Raw genomic sequence first — 15822 nt, 5'->3', positions numbered from 1 at the left:
TTCAATGACCTTACATTCTTTAGTGGAAAAACACCTTAGGCCCATTTATGATACATTTTCTAAATATTTGTTAATAAATATTTTAAAAGAAAGTTGTATTTTTTTTAAACTAACATTAGCTAAAACAGAAGGCTTTATAAGAATTAGCAAAAGAGTTCGTATTCATAGTTTGTCAAAGAGATAATGAATACTGTATTTTTCATGTATAGCCATGTTGGTAGCTCCCCTACTCTATTAGTATTTCAGTGTTAAAGGTTAGCATAAACTAATAATAATTTACTCCTTCCTGTTTCTTAATTTAGGCAATAACCCTTAGAATTACAGAAAAATAGAATGTATGTTTGTGTTTGTTCTAGTATACAACAATATTTACATTGGTGTGAAAATAGATCAGTATAAATGACCGTGAATTGGCTACCTTTCAGGAGAAATTTATATTGCTTTGCTATTAGGGAAAAATGCTAGACAGTCTAGGCCCATTGGAAGAGTCAGTTCAGGGATTCTTTATAAGAGAATTGGGAATACTTAGAATGATTTTCTTTGTTATGTGACAGTTTTTTCTTCGAAATGTCTACAAAATTTGGATAATCCAAATATGTTTTTATTTTGACAAATACAATGTAGTTCTTTCTATTTTAGTTTGGGCTCTAAGTGATTTCTCTAGATGAAACTTCAGTCTGTTTTTAATATTTATCTATTCACCCATTTCATTTTTTAGGAGATTTTATGAAGATGGAGCAATTGTCTTGGGTGAGGAAGCAAATATGCTTGCTGGCATGCTACTTGGGCTCAATGCTATTGATTTCAGGTACTTAATCTTACTAAATGGATTTAAGTTTTAAATTATTCTACCTTATAATGGTTCCCACTCAGGATATTTTTCTTTCAATTTTGTAAGAAAAGCACACAGTTGGATATTGATATTTGATTCATGCTGTTTCCTTTCAAATGACGTCAATTTTCTAAATGGGTTTGCTCTCAGAAGAGACAGTCTCAAACTTAAGGAATTAACTGACTGAGAGGTTTGCTAACTGAGAGGTTTGCTCTCAAGTTTGGGTAAAAAGAAAGCTTAGATTACATTCCCCCAAGCAGAAAAATCACGTACTCCGGCAGCACTGAAAAAAGGTTTGGGATCTTATCTCTTACTATGTTTCAGCTATTGCTTTAAAATGAAAATAAACTAAAAGATTCAAAGCCAGAAAGATTTTCATTATCCCTTGTGTTAAGATAAATAAGATCATGACAGGATATCTTGGGTTTCTTATGTTTCTTGTGTTATGTATCTAAAATATAAAAATGATTGTTAATATATGCTTTTATTGTCAACAAGGTGAATTGATTCCAGAGTAAGATTACAAGTACTAAAAAGGGATATTGTAAGTTCTTTTAGATTTATGAAATCATGTTTTTGTATTTCTTTAATTGATACAAGATTTTGTATTATACTAAAAGTAGAAGATTTGTCTGTAACAACTCAAGCATAAGAATGAAGGAAATGTGTTTTTATTTAAAAACATCACTTAAAAATCTAAGAATATTAATAAAATAAGTGTAAACTTAAATGAAAATCTACTTTTAGGTCTTGAACTAAAGCATAATGCTGCCTGTTTACACTGAGGTTACCTTTTACTAATAAATAACTTCCTTTTCAAAATATTGATCATTTTATAATTTTCTTTATTAATATTTAATAAAGTAGTATTAGATAAACTAGCTTGTTTAGTATGAACATAATAGGTTGTCTTTATGATCCCTCTAAAGGCGTTAACTTTTTACATGGCATGCTGCTAGTTCTGTCAAAATCCTTTACAATTTTCCTTTTGGTAAAAACAAAACAAAACAAAACACCTGGGATAAGAATGTGAACTATTGGCTTATAGTAACACATTGATACTGCATGATCAACTGAAAGCAAATATCTTAAAGGTACATTAGTAATATTTCTGTAAATGAAGGAAAACCCATATAAAATATTAACCTCTTTGATTTTCTTCTTATTCAAGTCTGGAAAAAAACATATCCTTGATTTTAATATATTAGAACAAGTATTTCAACAGGCAAACTTCCCAAGGAAACCAGAAGATAGGAGTTCATGGGTGATTTTTTTCATCATTTAACCTACATCTCTTTTAACCTACATCTCTTTTAACCTACATCTCTTTTAACCTACATCTCTTTTAACCTACATTTCTTTTAACCTACATCTTTAACCATCTTTTAACCTACATCTCTTTTAGCCTACATGTCTTGAACATTAACCTACATCTCTTGACTATTTCTTTGTTTATCTTCCTAGAAAATATACTTTTTCCTTTGAAGAATAGTAATATTAAAACAAAACATCTTTGGTAAAAATCTAGTTGGATATACCATTGTACAAAACAAAGATTACTGGATTGGGGAACCAGGAGATCTAGTTTTTTTGCTGGTTTTATGAGAATTGCAGTATGAGTTTGGGCAAGTCACTTAACCTTTCCCTTGTTGCTGTGACCTCAAAAAGCATTGACTGGATAGAAGATTTTTAGCATTCTTTTTCGGTCTAAGACCCAAGTCCTTTCACCTATTCAGATACTTTGGAAAAACCTCATTTTCTAATTATTCAGATCTTTTTGTAAGTATTCAGTGTCACATGAGAATTTGTATGTAAATTTGAACAACAAATCTTCATTTGAAAATTCTCTAGTGACGTCTTAAAAAGTTTAATAGTATGAAAAAATAATGTTTGGAAAGATTTCTCAGTAATTTTTACATTTGTATGATATATTTATATAACACTATCTTAATTTGTACAATCCTTTGTCATTGGTACTGAAGGTAGAATATCTTTACTAAGGTGCTTATTTGTAAGAAGTAACATTTAAATTGCAATTAAAAAATTCACTTGCAATTTGATGAAACCAATGTCTCTAACAAGAGATTGTTTGTAACACTTAATTTTGATTTAAAATTTTATGTATTAATGTGAAATATTTATTGTCTTGTCTTAGCTTCTGCCTAAAGGGAGAGGGATTGGATGGCAACTTTCCTGCTGTTATAGACTATACCCCGTATTTGAAATTTACCCAAAGGTATTTGGCATTTTGAGATATGTTACTGAAATCTTAATTTATTATTAAATGTCTTTTACATTTATTTTATATCAGAAATCATTCAAAAAGATAAACTCCAGTTGCACTTTTAGTATTTATGTAAATATATACTTCTTACATAATTGTAATCCTGGCATCAATATAGTTTTTTAAAAATAGCATGTATTCCTATTGCTATAGTCAATACATAATAATTTTAATAGCTCTATAGTAGTCCATTGAGATTTCAAAACTAAAATTCATTATTTAGGCCATTTTTCATTTGATCTCCATTGAAAAAGATCACAGCTCTGGCCCCATGATAATCACCATCTAGTGTGAGAAGTCACTATTATTTCAGAGCAAGGAGTGTGAAGATATTTTGGATGATGAGGGGGAAGTAGAAATAAAGTATTGTATTACCAAGATTTTTAGCTTAAATAAGTGGATCCCTTAGGAAAGGAGATAATTCTAGAATGTTTGATCTAGAAAAGAAATACAGGAAGAAGATGTTTTGAACAGGCATAAAATTATACTGTTTGAAATTGTTGGATTATAGGACATTTTGTAACACTAATGAATAGTTCAAAATAATACTACTAGTAAAATAATAGTAATATTTACTGTAAGCTTATTATATCAGGCATTGTTCTAAGTACTTTACTTCTGTTAACTCACTAATCTTCAAAAGCCATTGAGATACGTGCTACTATCCATATTTTACAAATGAAAAAACGAACACAGAGAGGTCACATAACTTGTCTATAGTCACACAGCTAGTTTGTACAAAGTGGGCAATAAGTCTGAAATTAAAGAACAAGATGACAGCTGGAAAAAGGAGTTTCGTCATCAACATGTAGATGGAAAGCTACTTTTAGTGATTTAGGAAATGACTTAAATGAAAATATAAAGGTAAATGTGAGTACTACTTTTCCTCTCTCACTTATGTAAGAGGCTGTGGTAATTATTACAAAGCTTTTAAATGATGCAGTAATGGAAACTTATCAACTGGTGCCCTCAGATTGAATTTAATGGTATATGCTCTGTGTTCTTAACTGCTTAACCACTTTTTGTCTGAATATTTATGCGTTTTCCTCTTTCTTTTATGCACTAATCCAAACATGTATGTATACCTTCCTCTCCTTTATATAGTGAGCGATTCATACTATTTTGTTGTATAAAGGATACTAAATGAGAAGAGAAATACCAATTCAACCCAGTGTTAAACCAGTTAGTATTACTGACCATGGAGTGTTTCTTTTTAGAAAGGTTTAAACTATCCTAATTGTCATAAACCAATATTTAAAAATTTAATTGCTTCCACTGTTATGTGCCTGTATTAGACACATTTTTTAAAACTTAAAATTATGTTCCTAATTTTAAGAAACCCTAAAAATCTGTTCCTCCCCAAATTACTGCTTTTAATTTTTTTGGAAAGTAATAACGTATTCATTGTAGAAAAATTAGAAAATACAGGAAGCTAAAGTCTTTATAATATCGTTATTATAATTATATATTTAGTACTAAATATTTTAGAGTTTGCTCACCAGTAGCTTACAAATACAACAGTATTTCATACAAATCAAAGTGGAACGTATTATTAATTTTATTTCTTTTTAAAAATTTAATCTCCCAGTTCTGATAGTATCAGCAGTGATGAGGAAGAGCTGAGGACATTGGGAAGCAGTGGTAGTGAAAGCAGCACTCCAGAGAATGTCGGGCCTCCTTTCATTATGGATGAGAATAGTTGGTTCAACAAGTGTAAAAGAGTTAAACAAAAATATCAGCTAACACTGGAACAGAAGGTATTTATCCATTTTCAAAAGTCATTTAATTTGGTTCTACTTATTACCTTTAGACTGTCACTACTGAAAGATCTTTCAGCTGAATGAAAGTATTCACCCTTTGCTACTTCCTTTCTGTTCCTGAATTGTCCTCTTGTTAATTAAAAACCAGACAATATTTTAGGAAAGGCTTTTGTTTGTTAAACTTTTTCTGATTTTGTATGTTAATATTCTTCTGTATACAGTTTCATTTATATGTTTGAGATTTTAGTTCCTGTGATTAATTTCATAAAAGATTATTTGATTTGTGAAAAGTGCAGTGATTGCCTAAAACAAATTCCATGTATGTCTTGTTTGTTCGTTTTTAATCAGTTATTTTAACAGCTCTCAGATGTTAAGCACTGCAGTAGGCAAAGTAGAAAGGAAAATAAACTCCCTTGAGGAGTTATTGCCTTTTCGTTTTTACTGTATTATCTATTTTACTGTATTGTCTATTGTACCTTTCCTTTCAGAGTAATTATTATTCATAGATGATCTGTATGGGAAAATTTGGTGGAATTTGTGATAGAAATATTAGAACAATAAAAAAATACACTAAGGAAAAAGCTTACAAAGTAAATTTACAAATATGAATAGATTTCCTGTAGACAGCTACTGGTTAGAAAATATAAAGAAGGAGATGCCATACATACTAGCTATAGAAATGTGCATAATCTATATGAAGAAAATTTTAATATCCTATTAAAGAAGACTTCTTCATACCAGCAACGGGTCAGACTAAGATAATCTGAAAGCCTTTACATTGTAAAAGTCTGAAAATGCTGAGTAGAATACAGTTTTAAAAGAGCTTCATGCAGAGCTGCTCTCTCAAAGATGAGGAGCTCACTGAGGACCAGCAACACAGAAAGACAGAAACAGAAGAGGAATAGGTCATGAGTTAAAGCCACTGCAGCCCCTTGGAGTGGGGGTGAGGCGCCATTCCCTTAACCTAGGTGCTTGTGTTTCAATACCAACAGGGCAGCAGCAAATCTAGGCCCACTATCATTCAAGATGGAAACTGAACCTAGAAGGCAGGAGTGAGTGCAAACTGGCAGAGTAAGCACAGAAATTGGTAAATAAACCTTGACTACATGAAACAATAACAATTATATTAATGGTCAAAATGGGGTGGCATTGGTGTGCTGAAATACATTGAACAATTGGCTTTCTCAGAAGAAATACAAGAGCCTAATTTGTAGCATATGCTGACTCTCTGAGGTAAATGCTCCCATTAGGGCCAACTTAAACTACCAGTATCATGTCACTGAATGCAGAATTGAGAAGAGATGCACAGTAGCACACCATTATGTCGTGTTTCTACCAGACAGATACAATAGATTTAAATGGTGTTAAGAAGAGAGATAATATTAGCAAAATATGGTAAAATACATGGTGATGAGTTTTGAGTAGTTATTTCCTTGTTTTAGTATAATTTACTTAATTATATCTATACAATTTTTAATAATAGTGTATTTAACAACTGTATTACAAAATTTCTGAAATTTAACAATCAGCTCTCGAGAGCTGAACAAGCTGACTGTAGTGTCCCCCCCACCCACTCCCGGGAAGAAGAGTGAACTAAAGCTTTAACTAACAGTATTAAGAAAGGTAAATGTCGATGATTGATCCTAACGTCATTTGCAGTCTTTGTATTATAGTGAAAGAGTATAGGCACATTTTTTAATGTGCATACCTATTTCCAAAGTTGCAATTCAAAGTAGAATATTTAACTTCCAAACTAATAGTGAGAAGAGAAATAAGGAAAATTTGATTACTACAATAGAAAGTAGCAAGTAAAAAAAAAAAAAGATGGTATAAAGAGAACACCAAATAGGGTGGACCTAGAGGGTATTATGCTAAGTGAAATAAGTCAGACAGAGAAAGATAAATACCATATGATCTCACTTATATGTGGATTCTAAAAATCAAAATAAACGAACAAACAAATCAGAGACAGACTGATAGATACAGAGAACAAACTGATGGTTGCCAGATTGGAGGGGGTTGGAGGGACTGTGTGAAAAGGGTGAAGGAATGAAGAAGTACAAATTGGCAGTTACAAAATAGTCATGGGGATGTAAAGTACAGCATAGGGATATAGTCAATAATATTGTAATGACTATGTATGGTGTTAGATAAGTACTAAACTTAAGGGGATATCACTTCGTAAATTATATAAATGTCTAACCACTGTGCTATACACCTGAAACTAATATAATATTGAATGTCAACTGTAATTGAAAAAAAAATTTTTAAAAGAACACCAAATAAAGTGGTAGAAATAAATTTCAATATAACCAAAAGAATCAACATCACATAAAAATAAATGGTGTACACTTGACAGTTAAGGCAAACTCTTAAATTTACTTTTTTAAAAATCATAAATTTTAATTACATGTTGTCTGTTAGAGACGTACATAAAATATAATGACATGAACAGTTGAAACTAGGAGGATAAAGATACAGTAAGCAAACATTAACCAAACAAATTCTATATTAATATTATTCAACATACTTGTAGACATTAAGGCAAAAACATTACGCCTAAAGAAAAATATTGTCTTTTAAAAAAACAGTTCATGAGGAATGTATATCAGTGCTGAACTTAAGAGCATTTAAAAATGTAGCTGTGAAAAATGTGAAGAAGAAATTAAAAGAATTCCAGAAGAAATTGTTAAATACACAATTATAGTAGAAAATTTTAACGTATTTCAAAATAATTTACAGGTAAAAAATTAGTAAGGATGTAGTGAACTTGAACAACACAATTAGTAAGCTTGATCTAAAATATGTTAAGTGCTAACAGAATATACATTCTTTTCACACACACAAAGGACAGTATCTAGTTTTTATGGAGCATACTAGGTCACAAAACAAAGGCTATATAACAGGAGACAAAGAAGGACCCAGTAATCCCACTTCTGAGTATTAATCTGAAGAAACCCAAAACGCTACTTAGTGTGCATCTGTATGTTTATGCAGTGTTAATTACAATAGCCAAGATATGGAAGCTAGCTGGGTGTCCACCTAGGGATGATTGGATAAAGAAGAAGTGGTACATATATACAATGGAATATTATTCAGCCATAAAAAAGAATGAAATCTTGCCATCTGCAACAATATTGATGGACCTTGAGGGTATCGTGCTGAGTGGAGTAAGTCAGACAGAGAAAGACAATGCCATGTGACTTTACTTAGAGAATAGGATAAGTAAACAAATAAAACAGAGTCTGGACCTGGTAGTAGGAAATGGAGGAACAAATCCAAGCGACACATGGTCCTTCACTTTAAGGAAAGACAGACTGCATCAAACAGACAATAATCGTACAAGGCATAAGGGCCATTTGTTCTGAAATTATTTTGAAGCAAGAAGTTCTAAAAGATGGTTTTCACAGAGACCTTGTAATAAAAGTGAAACTTGGAGAAAGCATTGAGGAGTTACAGACCTGCCGACTCTTAATTAAACATTACATCCTGTCAGGACTTTTTGTGGATCCATATGAGTTGGCTTCATTACAAGAGAGAAACATAACAGAGGCAGTGATGGTTTCAGAAAATTATAATATAGAAGCTCCCAGCTATTTGTCCAAGGAATCTGAAGTTCTCATTTATGCCAGAGAAGATGCACAGTGCACTGATTGTTTCCAAGCTGTTTTGCCTGTGCACTACCGCTATCATTGGCCACATAGTAAAGATGGAGAAACTTTTATTGTGCTCCATAACCCTGATTTATTGATGTATTGTGAACAAGAGTTTCCAATTTTGAAATGCTGGGCCCAGTCAGAAGTGGCAGCTCCTTGTGCTTTGAAGAATAAGGATATTTGCAAATGGAACAATATGAAATATAAATCAGTATATAGGAATGTGACTCTGCAGGTTCCAGTGGGACTGACTATACATACCCCTTTAGTATGTTCTGTGACTCTGCTCATTACCATCCTGTGTGCTACTTTGATCCTTGTGGCTGTTTTCAAATATGGTCATTTCTCCCTATAAGTTTTAATGCAATTAAATGCTTCCCATAAACCAAATAAAAAAAAACCAAATAAAACAGAAGCAAACTCATAGATACAGGGTATATTTTGATGGTTGCCAGATGGGATGAGGATTAAGGGGATGGGTGAAAAAGTGGGGAAGAGATTAAGAAGTACAAATTGGTAGTTACAAAATAGTCATGGGGATATGGGGTATAGGATGGGGAATATAATAAATGATATTGTAATGGCCATGTATGGTATCAGATAGATACTGTGTTTCCCCGAAAATAAGACCTAACTGGACCATGAGTTCTAATGAATCTTTTGGAGCAAAAATTAGTATAAGATCCGGTCTTATATTAAAATAGGACCAGGTCTTATATAAGACCTGGTATAATATAATATACTAATAATATAATATAATATAATACTGGGTCTTACATTAATTTTTGCTCCAAAAGACCCATTAGAGCTGATGGTCTGGCTAGGTCTTATTTTCGGGGAAACATGGTACTAAATTTATCAGGGTAATCACTTTGTAAGTTATATAAATGTCTAATCACTATGTTGTACACCTGAAACTGATAAAATATTGTACAAGGTGTGATCAAAAGATACAGTGAATGTTTAAATAAAAAAAATTATGACAGTAAAAGACTATTGCCATTACTTCCCCTCAAAATACTCCCCTTCTCTCTGAACACACTTATCCCATCATTCTTGCCACTTTCTGAAGCAGTTCTGGAAGTCCTCTTTTGTGAATGTCATTAGTTGCGCTGTGTCATTCAGGCTGCCTTGATGTCCTGAATCATTTTGACTTTGGGGAAGAGCCAGGAGTCGCACGGTGCCACATCCATTGAATAAGGTGCACGGGGATACACCATAATGTGTGTTTTTTCCAGTTTTTTTTTATTGGGGAATATTGGGGAACAGTGTGTTTTTCCAGGACCCATCAGCTCCAAGTCAAGTCGTTGTTTTCAATCTAGTTGTGGAGGGCTCAGCTCACTAGCCCACGTGGGAATTGAACAGGCGACCTGAGTGTTATGAGCACTGCGCTCTAACCAACTTAGCCAACTGGCAGCCTCCTGTAATGTTTTTGTTTGACAGAAATTGCCATATACCAGAATCAATGTGTGACATAGAGCATTGTCATGATGGAGGATGAAGTAAAGACACTCACGAAAGAGGACTTCCAGAACTGCTTCAGAGAGTAGCAAGAACAATGGGATAAGTGTGTTCGAAGCAAAGGGGGGGAGTATTTTGAAGGGGATTAATGGCAATGTGTCTTTTACTGTAATAATTTTTTTTATGTCAACTGTAATTGAAAAATGAAAAAATATTTTAAAAAGTAAACAAACTATAACTAGACTCATTGTAGATGAAAAAGCAGTTTTCAAAAGAAGATATACAAAACCTAGCTAAACTAAACAATTGTTTAAGATAATATACATTTGTAGTAAAGCTAGAAAGAAGGAGGGGTGATAAACACAAATCTCAGAGTATTGTTATCTTTGTGAAGGAGGCAGAAGGGTAAAACCAAGGAAGAGCATTATAGGGGCTTGAAAGTATTGGTAGTTAATTTAGGTGGTGAGCATATGGGTATATAAGTATTGTTTAATTACTAATGTTTCTAAGTATTCATATATATTTTTATATTAAGTTGTGTATGCATATATAAAATACTTCAGTTGTAAAAAAATTATTTTTAATTTTTGAGATTTTATTATGGAAAAAACAAATATTTGAGCATTGTTAGGAAAGAATCCGAAAAAGAAGCTAAATGACTGGAGAATAGTACTAGCTTCTATTAACATGTATCATAAAGCTAAAATAGTTAAAACAGTTTGTTACTGACATATGAATTGTATAACATAAGGGAATAGATGAATACTTTAAGAGAAAATGATTCCAATATCCTGGGAGGAATTTTAAAGCACATTGCAATGCAAAAATAGGATGCCATGAGAAGGGAACAATCAAAACCACATAGAGCTTTTGGAAATTAAAAATAAGTTTTCCTGAATTCAAAAATTCAGTATAAGGGTTTAGGGGATAAATTTAATGAAATCTCCCAGAAAGCAGATCAAGAGGAAAAAGAAACTAAATGAGTAAAAAGATAAACGGACCACCAGTTCTAGAGATCTCATATGTAGTCGGTGTTTGCTAATAATAATAGCTAGGAATTATACATTGCATACAGGGTACCAGGTAGTATTCTAAGCAGTTTACCTGTATCGATTCATTTATTCTTCCCACTTAGGCACAATTACTGTTCTCACTTTATTAAATGATGAAACTACCACACAGAGAGATTAAATAACTTACCCAAGGACACATAGCTGATAACTAGAACTGGAATGTGACACTAGGCAATCCCTAAATCTGCAGGCATAACCAAAACTATAGTGCTTTCTACTAATTTGCTAACACTAAAATGTTAATATCTGCTTTTGAAAAAATAATCACATGGAGGCAGCTTTTCAATTGGTCATTCTGTAATTAGGTTTGTATTTTGAAACTATAAATATGATTTCACACATAAATATATATTTCACATATAATCACATAAGGTATTTTATCACTGTTGCGGAGTTTAGAAATTATAAGTTTTACCTTAAATTACAAACATGTCTTGAACTTGAGAGAAGAGCTATAAATAATGAAGAACATATGCGGAATTTTTGTATTCAATTAAAACAATTTTTTTTTTACTGTTTCATCAGTAATACTTTGAAATCGTTTTAGTACAATATAGGTAAGAATAACATTTAAGCTACTCAGCATTTATCTTCAAGATATATATATATATATCTGAAATTTGTAGTTGCTATATCTTGGTGATCTTTATTTCCAGGGTTATCTTGAAGAACTCTTACGACTTCGAGAGAACCAGCTATCTGAATCTGTCTCCCAGAATAAAATACTGCTACAAAGGATTGAAGACTCTGATCTAGCCCATAAATTGGAAAAGGAACAATTAGAATATATTATTGTGGAGCTTCAAGATCAGTTGTAAGTGAGATTCTTTTGGAAAAATTCTGGCAGTATGTGAATACAAGAAAGCGTCATGTTTTGGCATAGGAGTCAAATTCCAAAATATCTGATTGCTTGCTACTAAGTTCTTTTTCACTTACTATTTTATTTTATTTTATTTTAATTTATTAGTTTCAGGTGTACAAGACAAGGTAATACTTAAACGTTCATCATTTATATCCCTCACACTGTGAACCTCCCTTCCCCCATCCACTATCCCTCCGACCTCACACCGAGCCATCACATTATATATATAAAATTATAGTTGGCATTCATTAATGTTTAGCTTCTGGTGTACAATGCCATGATCAGGCATCCACAGTATCCCTGAGGTGGTCTCCCAAATAGGACACATGTCCATCGGATACACAACAAAATCTTTACAACATTATTGATTACGTTCCCCAAATTAATGTTCAAAAAACCCTGAGGCCATCTTGTGGTTACCAGCTGCTTCCTAATCCCTTTGCCTTTCCCCTTATCCCCCCCGCCCCGCCCATCTAACAACTCTCGGTTTTTTCTTTGTGTCCCCAAAACTGTTTCTGATTAGTTCATTCACATATTCTTTTCTTTAGATTCCGCATATAAGTGAGATCATATGCTATTTTTTAAAAGATTAGTTTTGTTTTTATTATTATAAAAGTAATCCATGTTCATTGTAGAAACATCACAAAATATAGGAAGAAAACAAGAACCATCTTCAGTTGTGCTAGCAGGAGTTAACTGCTATAACTTGGTGTATATTCTTTCAAATGCATATGGATAATTTTTAAAGTATTTACAGTAGTACCTCAGTTTTTGAATGTCTCCGTTAGGGAACATTTCGGTTTTTGAACGCTGTAAACCCAGAAGTAAATACTTCGGTTTTCGAACATGCCTCAGAAGTCGAACATGTCACGCAGCTTCCGCTGAGTGCAAGAACCTGAGCCTTAGCTGGCGGCTGTTTTCGAACGTTTCAGAACTCGAACGGTCTTCGGAATGGATTACGTTCAAAAACCGAGGTACCACTGTAGGAAAGTTAGTTATTAATTGACTGACTGATTAATTGACTGATTGCAGAAAGATGGTATATAAGACCAGTACTGCTCAAAGTGCAGTGCCGGTGCTTAAACTGTTACCAGGTTGTGCCAGAATATCACTAAGCACAGTTTAGTATAGTTAATAACCTTTTTCCATAGCAAACTTTGGATGAAGAAAGCTGTGTGTTGATTTACATTCTGGTTTAAACGCCTTAACTTGTCTTGATTCAAAGTACTTGCACTACTCATACCATTTTGTCAAACTTGATTTTATTAATTGTTTATGGTGAAAATCTTTTCAAATTAACATTTAATCTTAAAGGGTGGCTTTTAATTTTTTAAAGCAATTTCAACTTTCAGAAAAGTTGCAAATATGACACAAATTAATTTCTATACGCTCTTTCCTAGATTCACCAATTTTCAACATTTTGCCACATTTATCATAATTCTCTCCCTCTCCCTGTATGTATAATACGTGCATGTTATTTCTTGAACCCACTGTGAGGTTGCATACATCATATCTCTTTACCATTTAATACTTCAGTGTGTCTTTATTAAGAACCAAGACATTTTCTTGTATAACTATAATTCAGCTTTCAATTTAAGAAATGTAAATCAATACTATACTTTCATCTTATCTGTGACTCATATTTCATTTTCATCAGTTGTCCAGATAATGTCTCTTGTTGCAACTTTTGTTTTTCTGATAAGGATGCAGTCCAGGATCGTGTTTTGCATTTGGTTGTCAGTCTCTTGTCTTTTTTAACTTAGAATAGTTTTTCAATATTTGTTTTACATGAAGTTGATGTTTCTGAAGAATACAGGTTAGTAATTTTATAGAGTGTCCTTCAGTTTTAATTTGTTTTTCCTTGTGACTATAATGAGACTTATCTATTTGTGGCTAGAAAACAGCATAAGTGATGTGTCCTCAGGTTATCACATCCAGAGGTCTGTGAAGTCTCTTGGCCTTTTAGTAGTGATATTAATTTTTATCATTCGGTTAAGGTATTTTTTTCTTCTGTATAGTTACTATCGTTCCTTTTGTAATTAACTTGTAATTTGCGAGGAGATTAAGTAAGTATAAAATATGATTTTTTTAAGTAACAAAGTTTTAAGGAACATAAAAATGTAATGTTTTCTGGGAGTTTGTATCTTGAAGGAAGGAATTATATTCATATATGGTTTCCTATATGTTTTCAAGTATTTTAAAAAGTGTTTGTCCTGTGGGGTATCACTCGAGGGGCAGATGAACAGTTTCCATAGCCCGCCTGTTTCTGTAAGCAGGGTGAGAAATACCAAGAGCCAAACAGTAGAGATTTCTGGTTATTTCTTTGTAGTTAAAAGATTCAGAAGATAATTTTAATTGTTTTAAATTTATTGGAGTGTTATTGGTTAATAACATTATATAAGTTTCAAGAGTACATTTCAATGATACATCATTTGTATATTGCTTTGTGTGCTCACCACCCAAAATCTGTTCTCCCTCTGTTACCATATATTTGACCCCCCTTTGCTTTCTTACCTTCTCCTTATCCTGCTTCCCCTTACCTTCATACTGTTGTCTGTGTCTGTGAGTTTGTTTTCGTTGCTTGTTTGTTGCTTTCTGTTTATATCCCCCATATGAGGGAAATCATATAGTTCTTGTCAGCATGATACTCTCAAAATCCATTCTTGTTGTCACAGATGGCAGTATTTCATCTTTTCTAATGGTTGTATATGTACCACATCTTTATCCAGTCATCTATCGAAAGACGCTTTGGTAGTTTCCATGTATTGGCCACTATGAATAATGGTGCAGTGAACAGGTATCTTTACAGATACATGTTTTCAGATTTTTTTGATAGATACCCAGAAAAGAGATTGCTGGGTGATACGTATGGCAATTCTATTCTTAATTTTTTTGAGGAACCTCCATACTGTTTTCCATAGTTGCTGTACCAATTTACATTCCCACCAGTAGTGCGTGCATGAGGGTTTCTTTTTCTCCACATCTTCTCCAACACTTGTTATTTCTTGTCTTTTTAATAGTAACTATTCTAACAGGTGTAAGATGGTATCTCCTTGTGGTTTTGATTTGCAATTCCCTTATATATAGCTAGAGAAGTTGAGCATCTTTTCATATATCTGTTGGCCATTTGTATGTCAAGGAAATAATATTTCTTTTGCAAATAATCTTGGTAGTCTGTCTGAAATGTTTGAAATTAAAAATAATTATGAAATCAGTTTTATTTAATAGATATTTTCATTTGAAGAATTAAATTTGAATGTATCACATTTATTTTACCTTCAATTAAATTTAAAGGAACAAAGACTCAAACTTTTTAGTTTGCAAAAAGAATCTACAAGTTACAGTTTTATCATACTTCTATGATAGAAAAATGTCATTGATCCTCTTGATTTTGCAAAGAAACCTTACAGTTATTTTTAATACCTTAAAGGAGATTTTAGCTAAAACAATATTACCAGAGCAATAAATAAAAAATTAAGGCCAACAGTCAGAATTAGACTATTTTCTTTCATTTAGAGGTTAAAGATTTACTTTCCCAATTTACACTCTAGGTAAGTGAAAATTGATGTCTTACAAGATTCCTTTGCATAAAACCTGTTATAAGAATGCTGAACAGAAGAATAAGAGACATTCCTTTCAGAATGTTCACAATTCACTATGTTATCAGAATTTTTAAGGTGAGGAATACTCTGGGCATCTTTGCAGCTCTAGGGAGAGAGTGGACACTTTTTTCCTTCTTAATGTTGCTGAGATGTTTTTGTAACCAACAGTTAGGAAGGCCTCCATCAAAGCTAGGCACTGAAATTCCTTTGTTAGATCCTAAAAAGATAAAAGACTTGAGAAGATTAAATTTATAATGTATGATGAGAGAGGTCAAAAGAGGAGTATTAAATA

General features: G+C 32.5%; 2 protein-coding genes across 7 annotated transcripts in view; both read left to right on the top strand.

The window, feature by feature from the left end:
* Positions 1 to 15822, top strand: part of RUNDC3B (RUN domain containing 3B) — a 132405-nt gene that overhangs the window by 81628 nt on the left and 34955 nt on the right. For all 6 annotated transcript variants that reach the window (XM_081079455.1, XM_081079453.1, XM_081079454.1 and 3 more), the window contains 4 exons: positions 719 to 808; positions 2988 to 3068; positions 4705 to 4873; positions 11723 to 11880. In XM_081079455.1, coding sequence (XP_080935581.1) covers positions 719 to 808; positions 2988 to 3068; positions 4705 to 4873; positions 11723 to 11880 — 498 coding nt within the window. The remainder of the gene's footprint in view (positions 1 to 718; positions 809 to 2987; positions 3069 to 4704; positions 4874 to 11722; positions 11881 to 15822) is intronic.
* Positions 6178 to 8909, top strand: LOC308510232 (phosphatidylinositol-glycan biosynthesis class X protein-like; the record flags this gene model as incomplete). Its single annotated transcript, XM_081079371.1, has 2 exons — positions 6178 to 6184; positions 8184 to 8909. The coding sequence occupies 2 exons, from the start codon at positions 6178 to 6180 to the stop codon at positions 8885 to 8887; spliced, it is 711 nt and encodes a 236-aa protein (XP_080935497.1). The 3' UTR covers positions 8888 to 8909.

Source organism: Rhinolophus hipposideros (genome assembly GCF_964194185.1).
Source record: "Rhinolophus hipposideros genome assembly, chromosome: 18".
Lineage (NCBI taxonomy): Eukaryota > Metazoa > Chordata > Mammalia > Chiroptera > Rhinolophidae > Rhinolophus > Rhinolophus hipposideros.
This window is presented reverse-complemented; position numbering and strand designations above follow the sequence as displayed.